The sequence below is a fragment of the Scardinius erythrophthalmus genome, assembly GCF_964197995.2.
Source record: "Scardinius erythrophthalmus genome assembly, chromosome: 6".
Classification (NCBI taxonomy): domain Eukaryota; kingdom Metazoa; phylum Chordata; class Actinopteri; order Cypriniformes; family Leuciscidae; genus Scardinius; species Scardinius erythrophthalmus.
Window position 1 is genome coordinate 9,383,927 of NC_138226.1, and position 25,406 is coordinate 9,409,332.

The window sequence follows — 25,406 nt, forward strand, 5'->3', positions numbered from 1 at the left end:
AATGACATCAGTGGAAATGAAGGCAGTCCCACGAGCACGCGCACATCGCAGGCAGGTGAGAGATTGACGTCAGGTCGGAGGAAAAACGGCTGTGTAGAATAAACCTGCTCCTCATCTGCTCTACGGGATACATCGCTGTTTAAAGATTGTTCATTGAAAGTCAGGAAAAATCCAGGATGGTGATAAAATGATGGTTGGACGGGGAGAGCAGTTTGATGAAGAGATCGTCCTCCTTCAACGCCAGACGGTGAAATAACAGAAACTTCCTCACAACAACTGGGTAAGTGAGCTTGTATTTAGCCACACCGTCTCACTGTATCACTTGTGTTTATAAATACATTAACGCATTATGTGTATATATAAGCATTGTATACATTGTTAATATAAGGCGGTGTGTTGTTACTGTTACCGTTTCAGACAGGGACTACACCCTTTGAAGTTAAATGTGATACTGTATATGATATTTATGTTTTAGGATGGTGACTGTACCTAATTTGACAACAAAATGATCTCCAACCCATACCTAAGAAAGTAGTTTCACTAACACTACATGATATTCGACATTATATTCACTTGATAGTAGTGTTTAATGATCCTAATGTTCTTTATTATTGATAATCAAGGGCAATTACTGAATTTATTTTGTTTGAGGTAAATCTATATGACAAAAAACTCATTAAGGTGTGTTGCATTCTTATTCAACTTAATCATGTGGGGAAAAAATAGTAGCCTACTAATTAAGTTTCCTTCATTGCTTCATTTGACATCAAGTGCCAACTATCAAATGGTTTAATGCACAAAAATAAGCAATATTGTAATTAATATTAGGCTAAACATTGAAATGTAGTAATTTTACTATAATAAACCATATAAACAACATTCAAATTATTAGCATGTGCATATAGAAAAATGTAAGCCAATCACATGACCCATAAATGCAACGTAACAATGTAAAATACAAGATATATTTATTATCATATGCACATTAAAACACCAAGGTTTTGACCACACAATTAAATTCTTATTTTGCAAGTTTCCCTTACAAAAAAATATACAATATAAATACAGTGAAAAATGTGCATTATGACAATGCTGAATGGCTGATGGCATATCCGTCTCAAGCTCTTGTCTGAAAGGCAGCAGACAAGGAAAAAATAATCATGCTTTTAAAGGCCCTCCAAAAATTGATCCCTGGCAAAAACATACTATAATACTGGGAAATATTTACAAATAATATTTTGCTTGCAAAAATTTATATATCAGATTCAGAATGCACTGCAACTTTTCTGTGTCGGTCAATGGAGAAAGATGCTTTTTGGCTCTTCAGGGTAATGGCATCTACCAGCAAAATGACCTATGCTAATCAGCCCAACCTTGACCAAATGGTTGCGACCCACCATTTGAGAATCACTAGTTAAAGCTACAACATGAAGACGTTATCCTCAATGTCCTTAACAGAGGTTTATGTTTATCACACAGAAATGGCGAGTGATCGGGTGGCCATCCTTACAGATGATGAGGAGGACCAGAAGAGGAAATATGTCCTGTCTGAACCCTTTAACACTCTGTCCCTGGGGCAGGTGGCAAACACTACACCATGCAGTCAAACAGCACTGTCTGCCCCCTCAGAAACACTTCAGACTTCACAGAGTATGGACTGCACTGAAAGGTGCTGTGTGCGAATAGACAATCATCTCTTGATCTCCAAGGTCTTCTACTTCTTCTTTTACTCTGCATATGGCTCTTTACATCCCCTCCTTGCAGTATACTACAAGCAACTGGGAATGACACCCAGCCAAAGTGGTCTGCTGGTTGGGATCCGTTATTTTATAGAGTTCTGCAGTGCACCATTCTGGGGCGTAATGGCGGACCGCTTCAAGAAAGGGAAGGCGGTGTTGCTGTTTTCTGTACTCTGCTGGGTGGTCTTTAACTGCGGCATTGGCTTTGTTAAGCCAGCAGCTATGATCTGTGTCAGTAAGGACCCTACTGTTGCACCGCCAACCAATTTTACAAACTATACACAAGCTGGTAACCGCACTAGACTGCGAAGATATTTGACTGAGCCTACGTACTCCGCTCCTTCACTTTCTCAGCCAATATTAGCAGCATACGGATCTCACTCTAGATACATTCGAAGTGCAGATGTAAATACTACTAGCACTCCCTCTGAAAACCCCACTGCGAATGCTGGCAGCATTAGTATGTTATCTAACTCGACCACGGCGCTGCCCCCTACCTCAACAGTCACTTCAAAATCTACCTCGACAATTGAAACGCAAGCTACCACTGCCAAACTCAAAGAATATTTAATAGTTTTCAATAAGGAACAAGTAGATACTATATTTCTCCTGATCCTCTTGGTCATTATTATTGGTGAGTTCTTCAGCGCCCCGGCTGTGACCATTGTGGACACTATCACTATTCAGTACTTGGGCCAACATAGAGACCGTTATGGACTTCAGAGGATGTGGGGATCTCTGGGATGGGGTATCGCTATGCTGTCAGTGGGCATTTGGATCGACCACACACACATCACAATCTTCATCCAGGGCTCGGGTTGTGTTCTGCCCGACTATAAGAATTACCAAATTGCGTTCATAGCTTTTGGGGTGCTGATGAGCTCAGCGCTGATTGTGGCCACGCAGTTCCACTTTGACAACAGTGTTTATAGGTCAGGTGAGGAAGAGGACAAGAAGGAGGATGTGGAAATGCCTCAAGTCGTTCAGGAGGTCTCGTCTCCAGAGTCCAGTTCAGATGACTCTCCAGTGTGCCCTGAAAGCAACCCACAACCTTTTCCCTTTAAAGATCTCTTCCGGATCATTTGTGCCGTCCGCTACAGTTCGGTTCTGTTTGTGGCCTGGTTCATGGGCTTTGGTTATGGTTTTGTGTTCACCTTCCTCTACTGGCATCTGGAAGACCTTAAGGGCACCACCACACTCTTCGGCGTCTGCTCGGTACTCAGCCACATATCTGAGCTGGCCGCCTATTTCATCAGCCACAAACTCATTGAGCTCATTGGACACATCAGGTGAGAACCTACTTGTGTAAAATATATGGAATTCATTTTAAGCTTAATAACGGCATTTGTATTGTAAGTTAATCTTCTGCTCAGAAGACCTATGTGATTTGTTTAAAAGCAGGTGTGCGGGTGCTAGCCAAAGTAGAATTACCACTTACACATCCATTCAGTCTAATCCCAGTGCTAGTGGTCAGCCAAGGTTGCTCCTGTTATTTGGTGCATTCACTGGCAGCAATTTGCTGAAACCGTGAGTCATTCAGTTTCAGTGAGAGTAGACATTTGAGCAATTTAGCAGACAATTGAGCACACTTTGACTTTTATGCAAATGAGCAGCAGCCACTAATGGAAGTGTAGATAACATTCTGCTACTTGATAGAGTTGGATACTAAGGTTACTAAGGTATGACAGTCGGTTTACCCAGAAAGCATTTCTGTGTTCCACTATGCTATTAATGTTTTTCTATGTGAACGTGCACTAGACAGACGTCTTTTATCCTTGCATTGTGTCTTGATACTTTTAGCCACATGTATTTAAGTCTTTACTGTGTTCTTTATTTTATTTTGTTTAACTTTATTTTTATTTCATTTCTAGCTGTAATTTTAGTACTTCAAATTAGGGGACATTTACACGACACCATTTTCAACTAAAAACGTTTCACTTTCATTTACACGACAGTGGCGTTTTGGGGGGGCCTGAAAACGCAAACTTTTGAAAAAAGGATTCAAAGTGCAAGTTTTTGAAAACGTTTCCGTTATCGCCTCAACAAAAGTGTGAATTTGTGAAAACGGTGACGTAATGCGCACGCGTATTACATGATCAGTCTATAGGCGTGTCGTCACCAACTAGCCTACTGGCCTGGCATGCATAATACATCGTTTTTAGTCGTTTTCACGGATCCGTGTGAACGGGAATAATTTTTACAATGTTGTCATCTGTACGTGAAAAACTCAAAGGAAAAACTATCAATTTTTGTACATCATTGTCATGCAAACATTTTTAAGTTTCAGTTTTTCATCTAATATTTATCTCATTTTATTTCAACTGCAAAAAAATTAATTGTAATACTTTTTAGTTCAAACTAACAACACTGTTCAGAACCAAACTCATGCGGTTGTGGCAGCTACAACAATTTCTGTTACTGACTCAACGTGGACAGATATAGTTAGAAAGGCTTTAAAGGGGCTTGTATTTTACTAAACAAAATTGTTTAATTGTCTTTCTTTAAACAATCTATTTTGCATTTGATATGCCAAAGACAGTCTTCTGATTTTCACAAAAGTTAAAGACCCATCAGTGCTTAGGGATTAGTGTTGAGCAAAACTTTTTATGGGTAGAGGCAACAATTTATTTTAGCATGGTGGGTTTAGTTTATGTATTTTGGATCTGTGCCAAAGTATTGCCTTTATGCAATGGTTACTGGTAGCTCAATATTTTATGAGAACACAACCAAGCACATCTGGTCAAAAGTGATGTAAATGCACTTCTTTCTTCTGCCTTACTTTGTTTTTAACACATAGACTGGTATATTTGTTCCATAGAGGTGTATATTAGACACACATGAGAAGTCCAAAGGTTGTTTAAATGTCTCAGTAATTATTGTTGACTTTGGCTAAGCTCTAAAATGGGCACTGCCTAGCTTGGGCACACAATGTACATCCAAGATGCAGACATTTTCCAGGATGTTTACCGTGCATTTTTGGGCCCTGGTAAACAGGCACATATAAAGGTCTGCTCACATCCTCTATCTGCGTTGTGGTATTTCTCATGTGTGTGGCATTTCCCAGAGCACCGGTTCTTAAGAGTGAACAAGATGAATCACCTTAAGAGATAGCTGAAGTTGTACTGGTGGCTCAGTCTTTGCATTATTAATGATGTTAACTGGTAGCATTTGGCAGCATCGCTGCCAGACGTTTTGCGATACAGAAATTATCAGACCGTTTCAGTGACCACTTCCCAGTTTATGGAGATGTTATATTGGTCAACAGATGTTTTGTGGAAAGCTAATTATTTAGTGTCAAACCAACAAGGTTAATGTCTCTCTGGCCTTTTTTGATATGATGGTGTGCGTGATTTTATTTTTATTTTTTCCCAAGCCAGTTCAGTGGAAATCCCGCCCTGCAGCTAATTCTAAAGATTTCATTGGTCATGTCAATCACTGTACTGATTGCCTACACCAAACGCTGATCCCTTAACTTACAGGCTGCAGGGTGTGATTTCCAATGAACTGGTTTGGGGGGTGCGAAATCACGATGGAGAACATTGTTAACATACATTTTGTGTCTGAAGCACATGTAGTGTAGCAGTAGCAAGCTAGCCTGACTCCGCCCTCCTGCGTACTTCCACTCAATATTATTTTCCTTCAGTACTACGTCTGGGATTCTGGTGTATTCTTTGGTTTCTTTGAGAACGATGACGTTGATGTCGTGCGTTAGTTTGAGTTGTAGGGTTACGTCACAACCAAAGGTTAGCGATTGGTTATGGCAGATCCAGAGTGACTATATGGCAGATCCAATAGTTTTATACTTCAACATGATACCCACCTACAAGGAAGTTAACGCTTGTCAATGGAGAGAGGACAGACTCTCTGTACAAATGAAATGTACGTGAGTCTGGTAGAACCAGGCTAGTAGCAAGCTAGATGTGTAACAGAACTGTAGCTACAAAATATAAAATGATTTCTGGCTTACAACATTGACTATTTCTATTAACTATTTCAAAATGTCATGAAATCTAATGTACCTGAGGTAGTGAAACTTGCAGTACTGCTTCTGTTATGACTTTAGGCTATATATCACAATGTCACTTTATTTATATCTTACAATTTGGAATTGAACTCTACAATGTGTCTTTATATTTTACAATGTGATTGATTTCATATCTCACAATTGTGACTTGTTCACAGTCAAGGCTTAAAGGAGAACTCCGGTCAATTTTAACATTGAGCTCATTTTTTTGTAAATTTTGAGTGCTGTCAATACAGAGAACAACGATAAAAATCGGTGTTGCCTACACCGTGTTATCCTCTTTTTAAAATTTGCACCCTATTGACTTCAATGGGGCAAGTACTAAACCTGCTTTTAGGCTCTTAACATCCTTGATGTGTCATTACAAGTGCACAGCCAATGTGAGTGATTCCTTTAGAGTTAACACGGTTGAATCTGACTGCAGTAGATGTGAAAGATATGAATAAAAATGAAGTTAATTCGTCCAGCGCTCATACCTGTATTTACATCCTGTTTTAACCCGTTAACTGTGCACTTGTAATGACACATCAAGGATGTTAAGAGGGTAAAAGCAGGTTTAAAATATGCCCCATTGAAGTCAATAGGATGCAAATTTTAAAAAGAGGATAACACGGTGTAGGCAACACCGATTTTTGTCGTTGTTCTCTGTATTGACAGCACTCCAAATGTACAAAAAAAATGAGCTCAATGTTAAAATTGACCGGAGTTCTCCTTTAAGCCTTGTCCCAGACTAAAATGCTTGTTTGAGCTGTTTTAAGTGAAATCAACTTGCTTTTTATCTTAAAATATGTAAGTGCTATTGTTTTGTCTCAAGATGCACACCAGTAATTTTTTTTTTCCTAAGGCACTTTTATAAAAGCCTAATCCTGGCTTAATCTAAGCCCTGTCTGTGAAACCAGGCCAGTATCTCTTAAATAACTTTTTATACAATATATTTATTTATTTTAAATAATTCAAAAAAGTGCTAAATATTTATAAATTATATAAATAAATTCCTGTGTTTAAAAAAAAAAATAATAATTTAAAAAAATTTAAATCCAGAAATGCTAATCTTCATAATGAGGCAAAGATGTTTTGTTCATCCATGTGATACCTTCAGTTTAGTCTCTGTAGCCTTTGTTAAGTGGCCTATTTTCAGTCATGCCTGCGGAGAGGCGTGTAACTTTATCCTGTCATTAGCCCCATCACACATTGTCTAGGCTTTCCAGCATTGATCCACTGAGCTTGCTTCTTTTGTGGATCAATTCTAAAGCTTTCTAAAGGCATATGGGTGTGGCAGAGCCAACACAGTGTACAGACATTCTGTGTAGTTAGTAGAGTCAACATTTGCATGAATATCTCCCAGAGCTGCTTTTGCATGTAGTTGCATGGAGTAAAAAAGTTTAAAATCTCCTGTTTAAAGGTTTTTGTGTATTATTTTTTTTGTTAAAATGCACATAACTATAAGTAAGCCATTTGTAGGTTGATTCAAAATGTGTAAACACTGTTGCGCAGAGCATTGCTGTGTTTCAGTTTCCTGTTCAGCCTGACAACAGCAATACTGACTCAACCAATGGTGTGAGTTTGAGGCGGGGCTATATATTTGTTAAACCAATGACCAGCTGGGAGAGTGTTTAAGGAACTTTTTTGGAAACAATCATTATTTAAAGTCATGATGAAACAAAAGTAGGGACAGATCATTTCTTCCAAATTGTGATGTATAGTACAGAGCTTGCAGGCGATCGTAAAAAGGGTGGGGTTTAAAGGGATAGTTCACCCACTTCTGCTGAACACAAAAGAAGATATTTTGAAGAATGTCAGTAACCAAACCCATTGACTTCCATAGTTTTTTTTTTTTTTTCATACTATGGAAGTCAATGGGGCCCATCAACTGTTTGGTTACCCATATTCTTCAAAATGTCTTCTTTTGTGTTCAGCAGAAGAAAGAAATTCATAAAAGTTTGGAGCAACTGGAGGATGGAGTAAATGATGACTGAATTTTCATTTTTTGTGTGAACTATCCCTTTAAGCTGACAAAATTTTAGGAGAAGAACAACATACAGTATGTCACCTGTCGTTTCACTGGAAGATCAAGTTATGACATTTTGATGAAAAATTATTAGGTAAAGAATCCCACATGAATGAATCATATGGATGAATCATTCACAGTAAGATCAATAACAGGGTATTTTTATTTCATGCTGACTATAAATGACACTTGGTGATTCTAGTAGAGCTGAAATGAGATGCTTCATTTTATTTTTATTTTTTAAAGCACCAGTCTCATTAGAGTTGTTTTCCAGGGAACATTATTCGAATTTAACTGTTATTAATTACATTAACGTTGTTTTTTCCTGTGCGAGATTCAGTGTTCATACATTAGCACTGATGAATTCTCGTGTGGTCACACTCCCAGACAGCCCGTCCTTAGGACAGGGTGAGTCATTCATTCTGGCGTCAGAATAGAGACTGACATCACCAGCAAATGCAACACCCAGCCTTAACTACAATAGGCTTTATAAAGCAAAGGGTTTAGCCACACCCAGAGTGGCATTTTCATTGTACACAAAAGCATTGTTTTATATGTTTGAAGGAAATATGACATGCTTGTATTACATAATTGCGTTTCTGTCTCCTGTTTGCATTTCTCTTTTAGAGTCCTCTATATCGGACTGGCTTGCAACACTGCACGTTATCTGTATATCTCCTACCTGGAGAATGCATGGATAGTTTTACCCATGGAGGTGCTTCAAGGTGAGAAATGAGGTGTTTTTAATGTGTCGCCTGAGTGGCTGCAGTGGCATTATCAAACAGGAAGCGGAGCTTAGAATGGAGGGTTGAGCTCTCGAGTGGCACACATCTGACCTCGGGTTCATCTGAGGACATGATTCAGCTGTTTTTGCAGTATTTCCAACACCTTATTTCACATCAGAAACCCTATTGCAATCACACAGTTACAGTTTAGAAATAAAGACATTGCTGTTTGTTTCAAAGCTGAAAGAAATGTGCTTCTGATACTTGTTTAACATCAGTTCTTAGAAGACTAAACTTCCTTTTTTGTGTTAACTAAGTGCTTTTTCAGCGCAGTGGTGAGCGGAAAATGTCAGGACCTTTCTGAAGCAGGTTCTTAAAAGCCTGTTTTGCTGTTTTAGCCACTATTATCTTGCAAAAATGTTGACTATTGACATACTGTACAGGGCGGCCCTGTTCCCACCTCACATGGGTGTAACGGACATTTACATTAAAGGTATAGTTCACCCAAAAATTAAACTCACCCTCATCATGTTGTTCCAAAAGCTGTATGGGTTCTTTTCTTCTTCTGTTTAACACAAAAGAAGATATTTTGAAGAATGTCGGTAACCAGACTTCCATAGCATTTTTTATGAAAGTCAATGGGGCCCATCAACTGTCTGGTTACCGACATTCTTTAAAATATCTTCTTTTGTGTTCAATAGAAGAAAGAAACTCATATAGGTTTGGAACAACTTGAGGGTTAGTAAAAGATGACAGACTTTCCATTTTTGGGTGAACCATCCCTTTAATTGTGGCTGCGCAACATGACATTATAGACCGTATAGTTAGCTTTCTAGCAGTAGGCAAGACTGCTTATTTACACATGTAAGTTATGGTGGAACAGAGGAGGAATATGAAAACACAGTGTGAGATCAATCCAAGATGAAAAAAACGTAATGAAGGATGTTGATAGGTACAACCAGAATCAAAGTTCTGTTGTTTACAGTTGCAAGCAGTTTGCCACCATTAATATATAATTCAGCTGATTTTAATTATGTTATATGCACTTTATTTTACAGCATCCTAGTCATAACTGTTTTATAAAATTAGCTTTACTGTTTTCAGTCTTTAGGTTTTTTTTATTAATATTTTTTGTTTCGCCTTTATCCAGTAACGAGTAATAATCACACGTGATGAAGTAAGGTTAATCCATTAGATTATACCAAAATAGGCATTATCATATGATTATTTAATTTATAAACCATTTTTGTTAAATTTACAGTGAAAATAACGACATTTTATAGTTGCTTCCTGGTTAACTTTTATTGATAACTTGAAGCAGATTGAAATCATATTATTTAAAACTAGTAGAGAGCTGCTTTTCATTCATTATTTTATTCAAATTTGTTTGGTTTAGCAAGTGCAAATATTGTCTTATATCGTTGTGGTCATATTATGTATTACAATGAACTCATGAATAGTGTGTTTATCTACTCAAGCGGATGCACAAGTGTTTATTTATGGTAATCTGTCGTGCAGGTTTGACACATGCATCAGTGTGGGCGGCATGCATCTCGTATTTGAGCGCCGCTGTTCCGCCAGCCCTGCGCACCTCGGCTCAGGGGATCCTGCAAGGTCTGCACCTGGGACTGGGGAGAGGCTGTGGAGCCATGCTAGGAGGAGTTTTTGTCAACTTTTTTGGTATGACAACAAACAAACACCATGTGGCGTCATAGACATACCATACATGTGCCTCATGCATGCATATTTTTAGACAGTTATAAAGAATCAGACTCTTGCAGTCAGGGTTGCCAGGTCTGCGCAACAAAACAATCCAATTGCCAATCGAAGATAGCCCAATGCAAATTTCTCCCTGAGGGGCCAAATTTTCAGCTGAATTTGTATGTGGGGTGGGGGGGTTTTGGTGGTGTTGGAGCACCGAAATTGTACATTCCTTGGTGGAAATCAACCCATGGCACCAACTTAGCTTAAACATAGCCCAATTCTGCTGGAAAACCACGGACTTGGCAATATTGCCTGTGGTAAAGGTGAATTTTTGCACTACAGGCAAAAACATTGTTTTTTTCAAGCACTGGTCAATTTTAGGCTATTTGGCTTTTCAGACTAGTTGAAAGAAGACACTTTTTTTTTTTTTTGCACTTTATCTATTTGCATCTGTAGATTTAAATCACAATACATATCTTTAAAGGCTGTTTTCTCAAAATCTCCAGTTTAGCAGCACTTGTATACATCAAACTTTAGGTTTATTCCTATCTATATTCTGAAAGTTTTAACAGAGGGGTTTGTTCATATATAATTTGCCTGATTTTATACAGCAGTTCATTCCTAAAAACATGGTACCTTTTTTTTTAAAGTATACTGTACTTAATAAATATATATATTATAGACATTTGTACCCAGCTGAATATAAATCAAATCTATCAAAAAGAAGAAGAAAATGTTTAGATTGTGATTTCCGGTGTGAATAACTGCATCAATTTCCTCTCAAGCTTCCTTTTCATCTTGCAAATTTCCTGTTTAGGTGCTGCAGAAACCTTCAGAGGCCTTGGAATGGCCTCTCTGGTCACATTACTCATCTTCTCTCTGATACAGTGGCTGTTAGGTCAGAATGAGGATAAAAGTATGTTTCTTCCTGCTGTTTTACAACAAAAAGGTTGTTTTGCTGATTTAAAACCTGCAACAGCTCTTTGATAACATCTTTGTTCTCTTTACAGAGGACTCGATGTTGGCTGAGAACATCCCAGTTCCCTCCAGCCCAGTGCCTATCGCCACCATTGACTTGGTGCAGAACCGTTCTTCCTCTCAGCCAAATCCCGAATCAAAGACACCTCTTAGGAAAACCAGGCATCAGGAAGAGCTAGAAGACACCAACAAGCCGGCCTGGGTGGTGTCTGCCTCCCCCTGGGTCGCCATCGCTTTCGCCCTCTGTCAGATCAGAGATATGGCGGCTTTGACAAAGAATAACAACCTCGGTGAAAGTCAAGCCCCGCAGGTAGGATGGCACCCTTTGTGATTTGGGATGTGGACATGAGGAGGTGAAAGTTTAATTCTCGCTGTTTAATAACATTTCTTTTGTGACCTTTTCCTGCTAATTTTCTGATTTATATCTGTATTAATTTGTCATCTTGGATTTTTGGTATGTAATTATTGTGAAAGCCAATGTGGGGAAGTGTAGACATTTCATACTTGATGGCTAATTATATTTGATACCTTTTGCTTAATTATTTACTCTTTCTCTTTGCATTTGTGCTGTCATTTTCTCAGGTGAAAGGTGAGAAAAAAAACTTTCTTTGCACTTTGACTTTTTTTACACACAAAAAGCTGCATGCAGTCCTGTCAGTCTGCTACTGAATTTTCTTTCATTCTTTATGTATTATTGGATCATTTATGTGAATCTTACTAACACCATTGTGCCGGTAACTTCTTAAAGTAAATGTTTTTCTGTTGTCAGTTTGTTCTTTCTTAAAATATGCTTCTTTGCTTCAACTGCTTTTTGTCCAAATTTCTATTCTCTGCAGGAGAATATTACATGTCAAGGCTTTTTTGTATTGCCTTATGTATTTTTGAGCAAATCTTCAAAGTCTGGAAATGCTGTTTATTTGTTACGTGGACATCTGTATGTTTTTGTCGCATTTGGCACAATGTAGATTAAAAATAAAGTGACTTATTTGTCATGTGGCTGTCCATACAAGAGCTAAACTGGAAAGTACACAGTGTTTACAAGCAGTGACTCATACCTATTTGAAGTCAAACAAATGCTTGGTTGGTGAATCTCACGAAACATGTCAATAACGTGTCTAGATCATATTTCACCCCAAAATAATAACAGGTTGGTTTTTTTTTTTTATTCATCTTTACATAATTTTTTTACTTTAAAACTAGATTCTCAAAAGATATATAATTTAAAATGTGAAGTATTTATGCATCACAGTAATAACTGTAGTGTCTTTATTTTTTATTAAATAAAAACAGGTATTACAGTATTTTCATCATTGATTCGTTAATTAAATTTAATCAACCCTATATATAGAATATTTTGAATATTACTAAAAATGAATGTAAAGCATCCTAAATGAAGGATACTAAAATACATTTAACTAAAAATGAATGAACCCGTAAGCAATGTTTTTTTAAATGAACCCTAAAGCACCCTGTTTAAAATTGTACCTCACCTCAGTCTATTATTTTGAAATGTTCAACCTTTCCATGCTGTCGCTCATCTTATGATGTCCTCTTCTTGTAGGAGACAAGTGAGCAGACCTCAGCGACGCCACCTGCTGATGAATCCACACCATCACAACCCAATACATCAAGTCCAGCAGAATATCCCTCCCAAGGACCTGCTCCCAGTGCATTTGTTCCTCAAAACACACATCCTGTCCCTCCTGTGGAAGAACCGCCTCCATCCACAAGGCGAAAAGAACCAGTAGAAAACTCAACTCCTTTGCCAGGACACTCCAAACAGCTGCCCCCAAAAGCACAACCAAAATCAACAATGAACTGAAATTCTTTGGGATATAGCCTTATGATTTAAAGACATACAGTGGTATGGGGTGTAAAAGGTGGCAGTTGTCTTTGGACCAAAAATGTTATGTTGACCGACGGGTATTCTAGATTATCAAGGGGTTTATTTGCCAAGGCAATAGAATCGATATGCTTTGCACTGCCAAAATTGATGTCTTTCCTTAACCGCAAAGTCTTGTATATGTACGGAGTGCTTGAAGGTCAATGCCTATGATGAGATCTGCACATTACTGAGTGTTTAATGGTTATAATCCAACAGCTGAGGTGCTTCAGCATAATATTCATGGCACTTGATGTTGCAATAGTGAAGCATAGTTGCTTTGCACTCTGTGTAAATTATTTTGCTAATCGTGCTTCCTTAACTTGTGACCAAATTTAAAAAAAAAAAAAAAAAACATTACTCTGTATAAAATGTTAAAGCCACGCTCTTTTCTGTTATATACACAGTAATCTTTAAAAGTGTCTGAAACAATCTGCCTCGCAGATTTGTGTAAGTGACCTCTACTATGAAAAATACACTACATGTTTACATATGAAGACACAATACAATATTCTGGTTGAGAATTTAGCCATGTGTTTTTAATTAAATACAATGGTAACAATTTAAAGTGAAATATTTATAAAAACATACGTTCAGATAAAAGTTCCATGAGAAGGAAAGATGAAATGGCAGGACGTAAATATTTACATCTGTATGGATGGATGCAGATCATCCACTTGAGTTGATTCATTTTAAAAGAATGGATCACCCAAAAATGGAAAATTCTATAAAGACCCTAAATGTGATAGAATATATATGAATATATATGTGTATTCAATGTTTTTGCTACCAGGGAAACATTGCATTCGCTCGTAAAACGAATTCATTACCCCAGCAAAAAAATCAAACCTTTTGCGAGGGAATTTGGGAGAACGCAAAAATTATTTTGAGCAAAAGCAGAAACATTGAAATATAATATTTGCATTAATTCTGTAAGATTTTTCTGAGGAAAAAATACCAAAAAGGACCATAAAATTATTCCACATAATAAACTGTATTCTAATGAAGGCATAATTTCATATTTAAAACCCTGCTGGTCTAGCACGTTTACGTAGAAAACCAGTGATAAAAAAACGTGTTAGACAAAAATAATAATTTCTTGAGCGCCCCGCTTTAAGAACACCATGTCAAGACTCAAAGACCCGAGGTCAAAGGTAAAACACATCCGTCTAGAGATCCGTCTATGTTTACACAAAAAAAACAATGGAAAATCAGCGAAAAAACTTTTTGAGTGAATGGCTCCATAATGCCCACACAAAACGCGTTTACAAATGTGAAAAGTGGAAAGAAAACTGGGAGATTCTGTTAAACATCCACTTTTGTTTTCCACAAAGGAATTAGCATTTTTAGGTGACCTGTTTCTTTAACTAACACTAGAGGGCACTATTGCCTTAAATTACACAATACTGTTATACTGTATGTGTGAAGTTATTCTCTTGAGCAGTGCAATGATGTCCTGATGATTTTATAATATACCTGAGAGCAGCAATCAACATCTATTCACACATGCTATTAACATACAGTATGTACAATACAGTGTTATTCCCAGCTCTGCATCACTTGGGTATGAGAATACAAACTGCTTAAAAAAATATAGTAACAGCCCACGCTGCCTAAAAGAGATCATTTAAACAAACAAATGAGGGAGAGCGACTATTTTAAAATCCTCTTGGACCCACTAATGTTCCCTACAGTCATTCCTTCCTAAAAATATTGTGCAATTCAAAGTCTTTTTAAAATGAACATAAAAATCACTCTTCCTACGGATTGCGGCACAATTTCAAAAGAAATCCTGGTCTTCTGGATCCACGGGTACTGGCTGAGGGGTGTAGGCGGCAGGGGGATACGGGCAGACGGCTGGGGCGTATACAGCAGGACTGGGGAGATTATTTAGCGTTGCAGGATTGTTTCTCACCAGCTCGTCCTCGCTACTGTCCTCTGCGTCTCCTCTCTGCGACTGGGTGTCGCTGGAGCTGCTGTTAAAGAGCACGTTCTCGTAGTACGCCCCACCAAGCCCGTACTGATTCTCATGACTCTGAAGCTCCTCTTGAGGGATGTGGCTCCCATTGCGCAGAAACTCTGCAAACCTGAAAGAGACGACACCAGCTGGTTAGGACTGAAGGGTCATATAGCATTTTTCTCCTTCACTCAAATATCCATGCAAAATTGCACCACATTTAAAACAATTTTTCACTAAACATGAATTAAACGGAGTAAGGAACTTTGTACTGTGAATGTCAAAAACCCTGTTCACCATTACAGCACATGTCCCTTTCAAACATGCTCATTTTGATGATTACAGATGTTTAATTACTTTTGCGGTGATCTGAGCCTCAACACGGTGTCCCATGCAGGAAAGCCAGGCTTGTTACAGTGCTCCCGTAGTTCATCCAGGGAGGCTCTGGTGTGGGTCTCTCCCTGCTCTCTGTACTCCTCCTCGGTCAGTAGCCTGACAGTGCGCCGTTTCTTCCTCCGGAACAAGCTTATGAATGAGTAGAAGAGCCTGAAGGCAGAAGTTCATAAATACAAATATTTAGGATTTCATATTTCACCTGTTCAAAGCTTAATTTCATCATATGATTAGCTTTCACCTTCTATCCTAGACTTAAAAGTCAACATGACCTCCAAATTAGCATACATTATTGTGCACACAAAGTAAATATATATATATATAGATTTCAAATACATATGAAATATACAAAGGTGGTAAATAATATACCCAGTATTAAACAAAAAAAGATGAATTCACGTGTAATCTGTAAAGAAATAGTGGCTTTGCATTTGAAACAACTTTCCTATTTGGCTGGGGACTATGGTCACACTTTAGATTAAGGTCCAATTCTCACTATTAACTACGACTTTTGCTTCAGTAAACTCCTAATTACTGTTCATTAATAGTTAATAAGGTAGTTGTTAAGTTTAGGTATTGGGTATGATTAAGGGATGTAGAATATGCTCATGCAGAAAAGGCATTAATATGTACTTTATAAGTACTAATAAACAAACAATATCCTAGTAATATGCATGCTAATAAACAACTAGTTATGGTAATAGTGAGAATTGGACCTGTTGAGTACTGTTTACGGTGCTTTCCTTACCTGCAAATCCACACCAAAAGGCTCCAGACCAAGGGCAGAATCTTCAAGCACAACAGGACAGCAATCAGTACGTAGTAGGCAGGGGGGAAAGTGATCCCATAGTAAAGCAACACCACGCCTACTACTTGCATACACCAGGTCATTAAGTTGAGGGTGTGTTTGTTGGTGATGGGGCCATGCTTATAGCACACAGCAAAGCTAAATAAGCCTGATATGAGCACATATACTGCAGACAAAGAGAAAAAAATAGTTTTAAAGTAATAATAAAATCATTTTTAAATGTCTAGCTTGGAATTAATCGACCTTCTATACATACATGCATGCATGCTACATAAAGGAGTAGGGTGTTTTATGCATGTAAGGAAGTAGCCTGCCTGAGCTTGCCTGTCATTCATAAAATGCCCATTAACCAACAGTAATAATAATACGTACAAAGCACACTCAGTTACAACAGTCACAATAGATATATACACGTTGAAACAACTCTGCATCACATCTTTTGACATTCATTCATTTGTGGGTAAACTATTCCTTTAAGGCAAGCCTTCACTTGCAATAAATAACAGTAAGGATGTCGTGGTGTATCTGCCGAGCCTACACTCACTGAATGCAAACATTACTTTACATACTGCTGCAACAAATTGCTGAATACTCCAGCATACAAACAAAAGAACAATGGTGAAATATAATGTACCAATACTGGTTCTATTAATTTACTAAGTTACTATTTACTCAGCCTAAAGTGATTCCTAACCTACAGTACCATTGGGGTCAGTAAATTTTGTAATGTTTTTTGAAAGAAGCCTTGTATGCCCACCAAATTTATTTGCTAAAAAAAATTAAGTAATTTTTTTGGGTGAAAACTGAGATGTATATATATATATATATCTTTTTTTCTTTCTAGATACTGATAGTGGATGTGGACTGGATCTGTTAAGCTCAAAAAAAAAAAAAAAAAAGCATGATAAAAAAAATAGTCCATATGATTTTTTTTCATTCCAAGTCTTCTCAAACTATACGAAAGCTTTGTGTGAAGTTCAAGAAATTATTTACCAACAATGCCTTCAACTGAAGCTCTAAAATAAAAAATTAATCAGTTAAACCCCAAAACAACAGGGTTTGGAGAAAAAGTTGACAAATTGTGTCAATGCGCCATTTTTGTAGTCATTTATCACTAAATAACAAATTTAGTTCCTCACAAAGTGTTTGCATGTTGGTTTCAAGACACGGACTGCAGTGCAGGATTTTTCTGGAGCTTGACAAACCCAGTACCCATTCACTTTCATTGAATGAAATAATATGAAAAGACTGTGAGAAAGTCATGGGTTCGGAACAACATGATGGTGAGTAAAATGACAAAATGCAAATTTTTGAGTGAACTATTCTTTTCATGTTACAGTAGCCTATATCTGTGAAAACAACGAATAATAAAAAAACCTGAAAGAGAATAAGAGGACCAGAAAACACACACTGGGGCTGTAATCCTCCCAGAGCCTTTTTGTTTTAGGCATAGAAATCAATGTTCCAGCAGCACAGCAGCTTCTTTCCCTTAATCTTAATATGCCTGTAGTTCTCGCATTCAAAAAACACTGATGCATTTACATACTGCGAGTGCTTGAAGAGGGAAATTGATTTGGCAGAGAATAGAATCTATTGAGCAGTCAAGAGGCAGTCATTTCAGCATTCAAAATACTTGGCCCTCATATTATAACACTAACGGTGCCAAGATATACGATACAAAAGGTGAATCTCAATCGGCTCTAGACTGTTACTATGTGATTCAGGCGTGTGCGCTTCAGCTGATGAAATATGCAGCGAGTGTGTAGAAGGATAATCTGTCTAAATGACATGTACAGTAATTATTCTATTGTATAAAGAACACGGCAAGAAAATTAAGAGACAACACGAGGCATCCGACTGACACGCAAAACTGCACAAAAGGTACATTTGAAAGACCATTTATTAACATTAGCGAAGGCTTACTGTCTGATCTAATTGGCTGATGAGATGATTGCTAAGGAAAACAGGGCAAGATGGGTTGTAACAGAGAAAGGTTGCCTAGTTACCCAGTAATTCTATCCAGTGCTCAGTCACAATGTCATCCCATTCACTTAACACCCTCTGGATCCCGATGTATGACAGACTGGAGCCAGCGCCCAACAATACCAGGAACAGCCCTCGCTGGGGGGGGGGAAAGCAGAGCCTTAGTGAATGTGCTTAACCTTCTGACCTACCCCAAACCTGCAAGTTGTTAATCAATCTGTAATTGATTGCACAACCCTGATTCATACATAAAACCTTACAATTATGTACATGCCTGCGGCTGTATGTGTTGAGGAGTGAGTCTCCACCTCCCTTTATCTTTAATCTCATCAGCAGAGACAATGCCAACATTGACAGGCTTAAACTCATACTACTCATCCAACATGTTTGATTGGTGACGAAACATGCGATAGTGTGTATCATGATAAAGGTTGTGACAGAAGCATTGCACACCTTTGGAATGAAGTTTCGGAGGATAAGCGTCAGGAGGACAAATACGGCGATGACTCCCAATGAAACTCCGGCTGTGTAGAAAAACAGTGAGCTCCTGGAAACCATGAAGATTGGGACAGATTAATACATTTCAACCACAAATTAAAATTCTGTCATTATTTACTCTCCCTTATGTTGATCAAAATCTATATGCTTTTTTTTTCTCCCCATGGAATACAAAGGGAGAGTTTTTTAAGAATCTTCTCTAGATTTTGCGCAACAATTCATAGTGGCCACAGCTGTCAAGCTCCAAAAAGGCACCATAAAAGTAGTCCATATGACTTGTGTACAGGGCAGGTTTGTGTGTCGACTTGCTGTCGGAGAGATAAGAGAGCAGCTGGTATCGTGTATCTAATCTGCGGAAAATGAGTACTGGAAGCGTTTCAGAATTTTCAGTATCGATGTGTATTGAAAAAGCACTATTTTTGACAACACTACATTGCACTTAGTTTATTATTTCCGATGATTTTTAAAAGACTACAATTGAAAATCGTACATATTACATTTTTGTACTGAATTGAATATCCCTTATCCACAGAGCACAAATGGGTATTAACTGATACCCAAGCAGAACCCTTTGCATTCTATGTTTATATATAAACTATTTCCTTTCTTTTCTTCACCAAAGCTACTGTATGGCTTCAGAGGACTAGAACACACAAGTTGCACTGATGACTTTTATCATGCTTTTACTGTTTTTTGAAGCATGAAAGATGTGGCCACTATGAACTACCATTACATGGAAAAGATCTGAATAAAGTCTTTGTTACATTTACACATTTACATTTGAATAAATGTCTTTTTTGGTTCCACATTTTAAATAAATAACAACATAAAGGTAAATAGTGATATAATTTAGTAGTGTAACTGCGTAGCGCGTCTGTGTTGTACGTCACACGCATCACACATGACCAGCGTCGGCCAATAGTGAGCCTATGTGTGACGTACAACACAGACGCGCTTACGCAGTTACACTACGTGAAATAGCTCGAGATCCAGAGAGAAGGAAATGAATAGTGGAATAAAGTCGTTATTTTTGTTTACTTTTTGCGCACAAAAAGTATTCTCGTCGCTTGATAAACTTAAGATCGAGCCACTGATGTCACATGGACTACTTTGATGATGTCTGTATTGCCTTTCTGGACGTGAACAGTATGCCGTCCATTGACTTTCAATGGAGGAACAGAAAGCTCTCGGACTAAATCTAAAATATCTTAAACTGTGTTCCGAAGATGAACGAAGGTCTTACGGGCTTGGAATGACATGAGGGTGAGTCATTAATGACATAATTTTCATTTTTGGGTGAACTAACCCTTTAAATGTAATTTTTTTTGGTTAAACTTTATCTTATTCATGGTTAAGTTACAAAGACAAGTGTGGTGTAATTTTTTTTTCAAGGTTTGCAAAAAAAAAAAAGACTTGATCAGAATTGAATCTGACATTCTACTGGAGATTTTCTTTAGCTGAGAACATCTAAACTAAAGCTAAATTGCCACTTACCTGGATATGTTTCCCGCTCTCAAAAACAGTGCCAACCCACACACAAAAAGCAGAAGGCACATTCCATTTAACCCTGTAATATAAAATACACAATCATGATTCAGTGCCCAAGTACTCTGTATGAGAATAAGGTGTGTGATGCTCACTTTTTTTGGAGACGTGTAGTGTGTACACGGTATTGCTTCTAGCCGATTTGGTCATGAAGCAGACATCTTCATCAACCAGAGGAATGTCCAAAGACTTCTCTTTTTGGATAGTGGATGGCCAATAGTGTTCAACAAAGCAGTTAGTAACAGTGAGAAGATCATCCGGATGGTGGCAATTTTGTGTCTCCATCGGGTACACAACAAAGACGTCCTCATCACTTGTCACATTTACCTTTGAAGAGCATGTGTCTTGTCAGTATTCAATTTAAAGTGGGAGTTAACCCAAAAAATAATAGCACAACCTCCGTAGGATGTAATAAATTACCTTGAAGGTGGAACAGATATCCTTCCATTTGATTACTGTACCAGAGCTGTAACAGAAGCATCGACTCCCAGAATACTCGCGGGCACTGTCTCCTTTCACATAGGTGCAATCTGTCAGAATCAGGAAAGGATCAGAATTACTCCTCTGCTTTAATTTAACGATCCCCGCCATACATTTTCTTCGTCTCTATGTCTAAAACAGTACAGAAGCGTCCCAGAAAAGAACAGACTACAAGCTTCTGCCCACAGACTAAATTCATCCTAATCACTGCACTAATGCAACTGCAGAATCCTCACTTTCAAAAACCTGACATGTTCATGTGTGGTTGCTTCTACCCAGTAGTAATTACTTACTTATCATTTATAAATGGACATCATCAAAATAAAGCACTTACCAAAATGGATGAAATATACTATTTGTTTACTTGCACATCATGTGACCATTAACCAACATCAGAGAACCATGAACATACAAATGTTTTGTTAAATTATTGAAAAATTAATTTTAAAATACATTTTCTTATGTCAAATTGGTTTAAATACCTGACATAGGAAAAATGACCATATTTTATTTTGCAATCTTAAAAAAAGACAGAAAAAAATAGAACAATTATTTGGCTTACAATGGAATGCACGTTTGTTACTGTTATTTTACTTTATATGTATAGTTTTTCGAATATTCAGTTCTTGAGCTATAAGATCATGTGTTTCTACTGTCTAACAATCAACTGTAAAAGTCACATCAAAACTTATATTTGGGAAATCTGCAAAAAGACTTTTTATAGAATCTGGTGATGAAAAGATTACAATTAGATTAACAAATCATATTCAAACAGTTTTTTCTTAGTGTTTACAAGCAATATTGTGTATTTAAAAATGTGGATTTCGTGAGTATCTGTAACTAGCACATGACACTGAGTGAGAGCAACAGAATTGTTCCAAATAAACCCTAATATAAAAAATATAAATTGAAATTATTGTGCTAAGAAGACATCAAATTTCATAAATTTTCCCCACAATGTTTTCCCCATGGAGACAAACTGGGCACAGTGAGGAAAAAAATAGACACTATAGGAGAATATTGGGACTACAGGGCCTAAAAATATAGTCTCACAAGCTTACTGCATTGACAAAAATATGGATCTAATATGAAGAACCTGAAACAGAGAGTGAATGAATGGTTCCTGATCATAAGCCAGTGAAAAATGAGTATCAGAGAGATTGCAGACCTTCTTAAAGGTACAATATGCAAGAATTTTTTGCCGCTAGAGGGCGCTACATTCCAAACAACAACAACGGCGTAGCTTGATGACGAAGTGAAGGAGCGTGGAATGATGGGAACTGTCGTTTTAAATTCCACCGTGGATGTAAATCAGTCAGACGGGAATCGAAAAATCATGTTCATGGATGGGGTAAAGTTCTATTTTTATAAATGTTGTGTTTAATGACATGCTTTTTGTGGCGAGATGGCGTGGTTCAGCGCGGTCTGTAACGGGAGAAAGAGAGAAACGAGACGAGCGGGACGCAAGTAGGTCAAGTGCAAATGACGAACACCTTATTGCAGTATTATTGGCGTGGAGAGACCGCTTATAAGCCGCGCTGGAACGAGAGAGAGATTGTAGAGAAAATTGGACGCAGAGAGAGAAAACCGGTGGATCCAAACTCTCATTTTTGAACTGTTTTGTGCGTCGCGGTTGCCACGGTGAATGCGCGTTGTGCGCGACTTTTGTTTGTTTTGTTTTATTTTAATAAAGTCCCAGTCACGCCGACCCCGTCTTCTTCCTTCCTGACTCTTGAACCTCATCACACTTTTATTTCATCAAAATGAATTAACAGCAATAAAAGTAAGGTTTAATACTACATTGGTTATCATAGATGTTTCTGTATGTCGAATTCATTGTTGTGATAACGCTGTGCAGTTTTGCGTGTTCTAAACAATTGTTGTAAAAGTACATTCGAACATACCCACATCATTTGCCGAAATACTGATTAATCTTTATGTATAACACATGCAATGTTTATTTTCATTGCCATAAACACCAGATAAACAATGTCAATAAACTAAAGTTAAACACAAATCTAAAGCAATAATACTTTACATAACCGTAACCGTAACCATACTACATGTGGTGGAAAATATGCTTTGTCGACAGAACCAGCTGCAATCGGTAAAGAATAATTGTGTTCCATAACGACTGCAAGAAACAAGCTAACGTTTGTTGCTTGATAGACGCTACAACTACAATTTCCGCATTTGTCCAGGACTCCACGCAGTACGAGCCGAAAGGGTAACGCGGATATGACGCAATTGACTGGCGACTCCCAGCTCCCCCCTGCTCTAACGCCCCGTTTCCTTGGTTAAAATCGCAATTTTCTCACGATTTAAAAATAGTTGGAAACATTTGGGATATTGTAAGTAATCAACTTAAAATATATAACACTGGCCTTGAGATTTTGGGATATTTTAATGAAAAATTCTTACATATTGTACCTTTAAAGTCAGTATGACTTTGGAGTCAGTATGAAATGGAAGCTGCGACAGTCTTTTCTTCACTATTGTGATGTACATCCAAGTGAAATGGCTTCTCAAACAAGAAAAAATGTAGGACGGGACTTGATTCGTCAAGTGGTGCTCACTGCAGAGTCAGAAGACATCCACATCTCTGGACGTCTAATGTGGTGGAGCGATAGAGTTGTGGGTAGGGTTAGGGTGTGGTTGGATATTCTAGCTCCACACATTAGGCCCAAATTACATTCGCTCCTCCTCGCTGGACATCTAGGGAGAGAGGGCTAGACGAAAGCTTCACCCATTTGCTCTGCAGTGAGCAGATTTTTGCCTTGTCCAAATACCCACACTTGCGATCTTTGCACTTTCCCACTTGTCTACTTGCATGACGTATTTCCTCTATTTGACCCAAGTGTTCAAGTATGCGTAAAGACTGCAACTGTGTAAAACTTCTGATTACTCGATAGGACACACTTATAGTCTTGCAAAAAATGCAAGTGTTTACAGATCTTTTATTTCTTATATTTTCAATACTTTGCATTTTAAAATAAACGTCTACATGTCTGTTCAGTAGTCGCTATGTAACTAACAGAAGACACAAATGTAAAATTGTGGTGCTTCTAATTCAGATAAAAACAGTTGCAAATGTTATACAAAATAGGCCATACTCATTTGCACCAATAAAATGTGCAACACTTTATGTTTTTACTACCAAATTATATGTATCTAATTAATTTAAATTACAGTGGAATGTTTTCCTCGACATCTTGAGATTTCGGGGCACGTGAGTTCTAGAACTTAATGCATGATGGGATACCCTTACCCTTGAATAGCCTTGGTTTAGTGTGCATTAAGGGCAATGCACTTTGGCATTTTTAAGACATGGGACAGTCTTGCGCACTTACTTCCTGTCACATGCACATGTTCTCAAGTGGCCAACACCACAAGTGTGGGTATTTGGACAAGGCAATCAGTACATCTAGAATTGATTAGATGGTTTTGGCTTGCTATTGCTGAGATCTCATGTGAGTGACAGGTTGTCCCGCCCTCGCGCCAGTAAACGTCATCAGAGAGGATATGTGGTTGGAAAAAGGAGGGGAAGTTATTTTGATTAAAGATTACAAGGGCACATAAATAAGAAAATAATAAATAAAAATAGTATGGATAAATCATTAATATTCCATTAAAAAAATAATTGTGTATTTAGATTTCATGGTGACTTTAAGGCAAGATAAGAACAGGTTAGAAGGACCAAGATTACAGATTAAGATTACAGACGCATGCAGACAAACCAGTTAATAATCAAACAATCTGATTATTGTTTAATGGATGCTGAAAAATCTTACATAGTAAAAACTTTAAGCAACAAAGCTCACCATTTTGACACAAAGCATGTCTTCAGCTCACGATATATAAAGAGTGGTTTAACTGTAGTCTGGGGTTTTAACACATTCAAAATCCAATAGTTACAATTACAATGTAAAAGTTTTGTATTTGTAATGTTAGTAATGTCCGTTACAGACGCTGTTTGTTTAACACGTATCAAGTTATTTAACGTTACCTGCATATGAATATCCTCTGTTTCCCACTGCACTTTGCCCGTAAGCACACAATAGAGTTAAAACGGGTATAAAAGCAGCTAACTTCCCCATGTTTTGTGGAGTATTGTGTTAAATGGGTGGATTTGACAGGCACAGAAGGTTAATGATTTAATCCGCTAAGCTAACATGAGCTAAGCTAATGTTTTCGGTTTCAAATTCGGTGGGATTCGTGAACCCAGACCAGACTAACCGTTTCAGAGTGGATGACGGGTCCCGATATTTGATTTACTCATTCATCAAGTATAGAGGCTTTAATTTTCTATTTCTAAAACCAACAAGTCGTTGTATACACAAAAGAGCACATTTCATGTTCTTAATGGATTCCATTTAATAAGTCCATTTGGGAGTTTAGTGTTCGATTAGTCAAGCCTTACTCCGCAGTCAAAGGTTTGAAAGTAAACACCACTTATGTACTATTTTATTGTATTAAACTATTTTATAGTTTGATATTTGTAATATTTATTTATTTAAACTTTATTTAAATTAACAGAGATGTTTTTAATAAAAGATGAAAAACGTATGCATTTAGTGTATGTTGCATTGCTGTCACGTGACCTCCTTACATTGCATGTTGAATTCAGCAAGTTCGGTTATCATTTAAGCAATAAACACATTTTAAATGTAGCCGATTTATAT

At 37.6% G+C, this 25,406-nt stretch overlaps 2 protein-coding genes across 7 annotated transcripts; one reads left to right on the plus strand and one right to left on the minus strand.

Annotated features, from left to right (window-relative positions):
• On the plus strand, positions 1 to 13,624 carry mfsd6b (major facilitator superfamily domain containing 6b). 5 transcript variants are annotated; one of them, XM_081368990.1, is made up of 7 exons: positions 1 to 280; positions 1,480 to 3,028; positions 8,399 to 8,496; positions 10,015 to 10,176; positions 11,018 to 11,116; positions 11,211 to 11,488; positions 12,740 to 13,587. In XM_081368990.1, exons 2-7 carry the CDS (start codon positions 1,482 to 1,484, stop codon positions 12,998 to 13,000), a joined length of 2,445 nt encoding a protein of 814 aa, XP_081225116.1. In that variant the 5' UTR covers positions 1 to 280; positions 1,480 to 1,481; the 3' UTR covers positions 13,001 to 13,587. The 5 variants fall into 5 exon arrangements, with proteins under 5 accessions (XP_081225116.1, XP_081225118.1, XP_081225120.1 ...); XM_081368992.1 differs by having other exon boundaries at positions 11 to 280; positions 11,211 to 11,496; positions 12,740 to 13,624; XM_081368994.1 differs by having other exon boundaries at positions 41 to 280; positions 11,761 to 13,580.
• On the minus strand, positions 13,574 to 25,185 carry nemp2 (nuclear envelope integral membrane protein 2). 2 transcript variants are annotated; one of them, XM_081368996.1, is made up of 9 exons: positions 24,961 to 25,185; positions 20,665 to 20,774; positions 20,340 to 20,571; positions 20,194 to 20,266; positions 18,655 to 18,748; positions 18,225 to 18,339; positions 16,159 to 16,384; positions 15,375 to 15,563; positions 13,574 to 15,147 (listed from the first exon to the last, which is right to left on the minus strand). In XM_081368996.1, exons 3-9 carry the CDS (start codon positions 20,527 to 20,529, stop codon positions 14,841 to 14,843), a joined length of 1,194 nt encoding a protein of 397 aa, XP_081225122.1. In that variant the 5' UTR covers positions 20,530 to 20,571; positions 20,665 to 20,774; positions 24,961 to 25,185; the 3' UTR covers positions 13,574 to 14,840. The 2 variants fall into 2 exon arrangements, with proteins under 2 accessions (XP_081225122.1, XP_081225121.1); XM_081368995.1 differs by lacking the exon at positions 24,961 to 25,185 and adding an exon at positions 24,731 to 24,947.
• Positions 25,186 to 25,406: the final 221 nt, after the last annotated feature.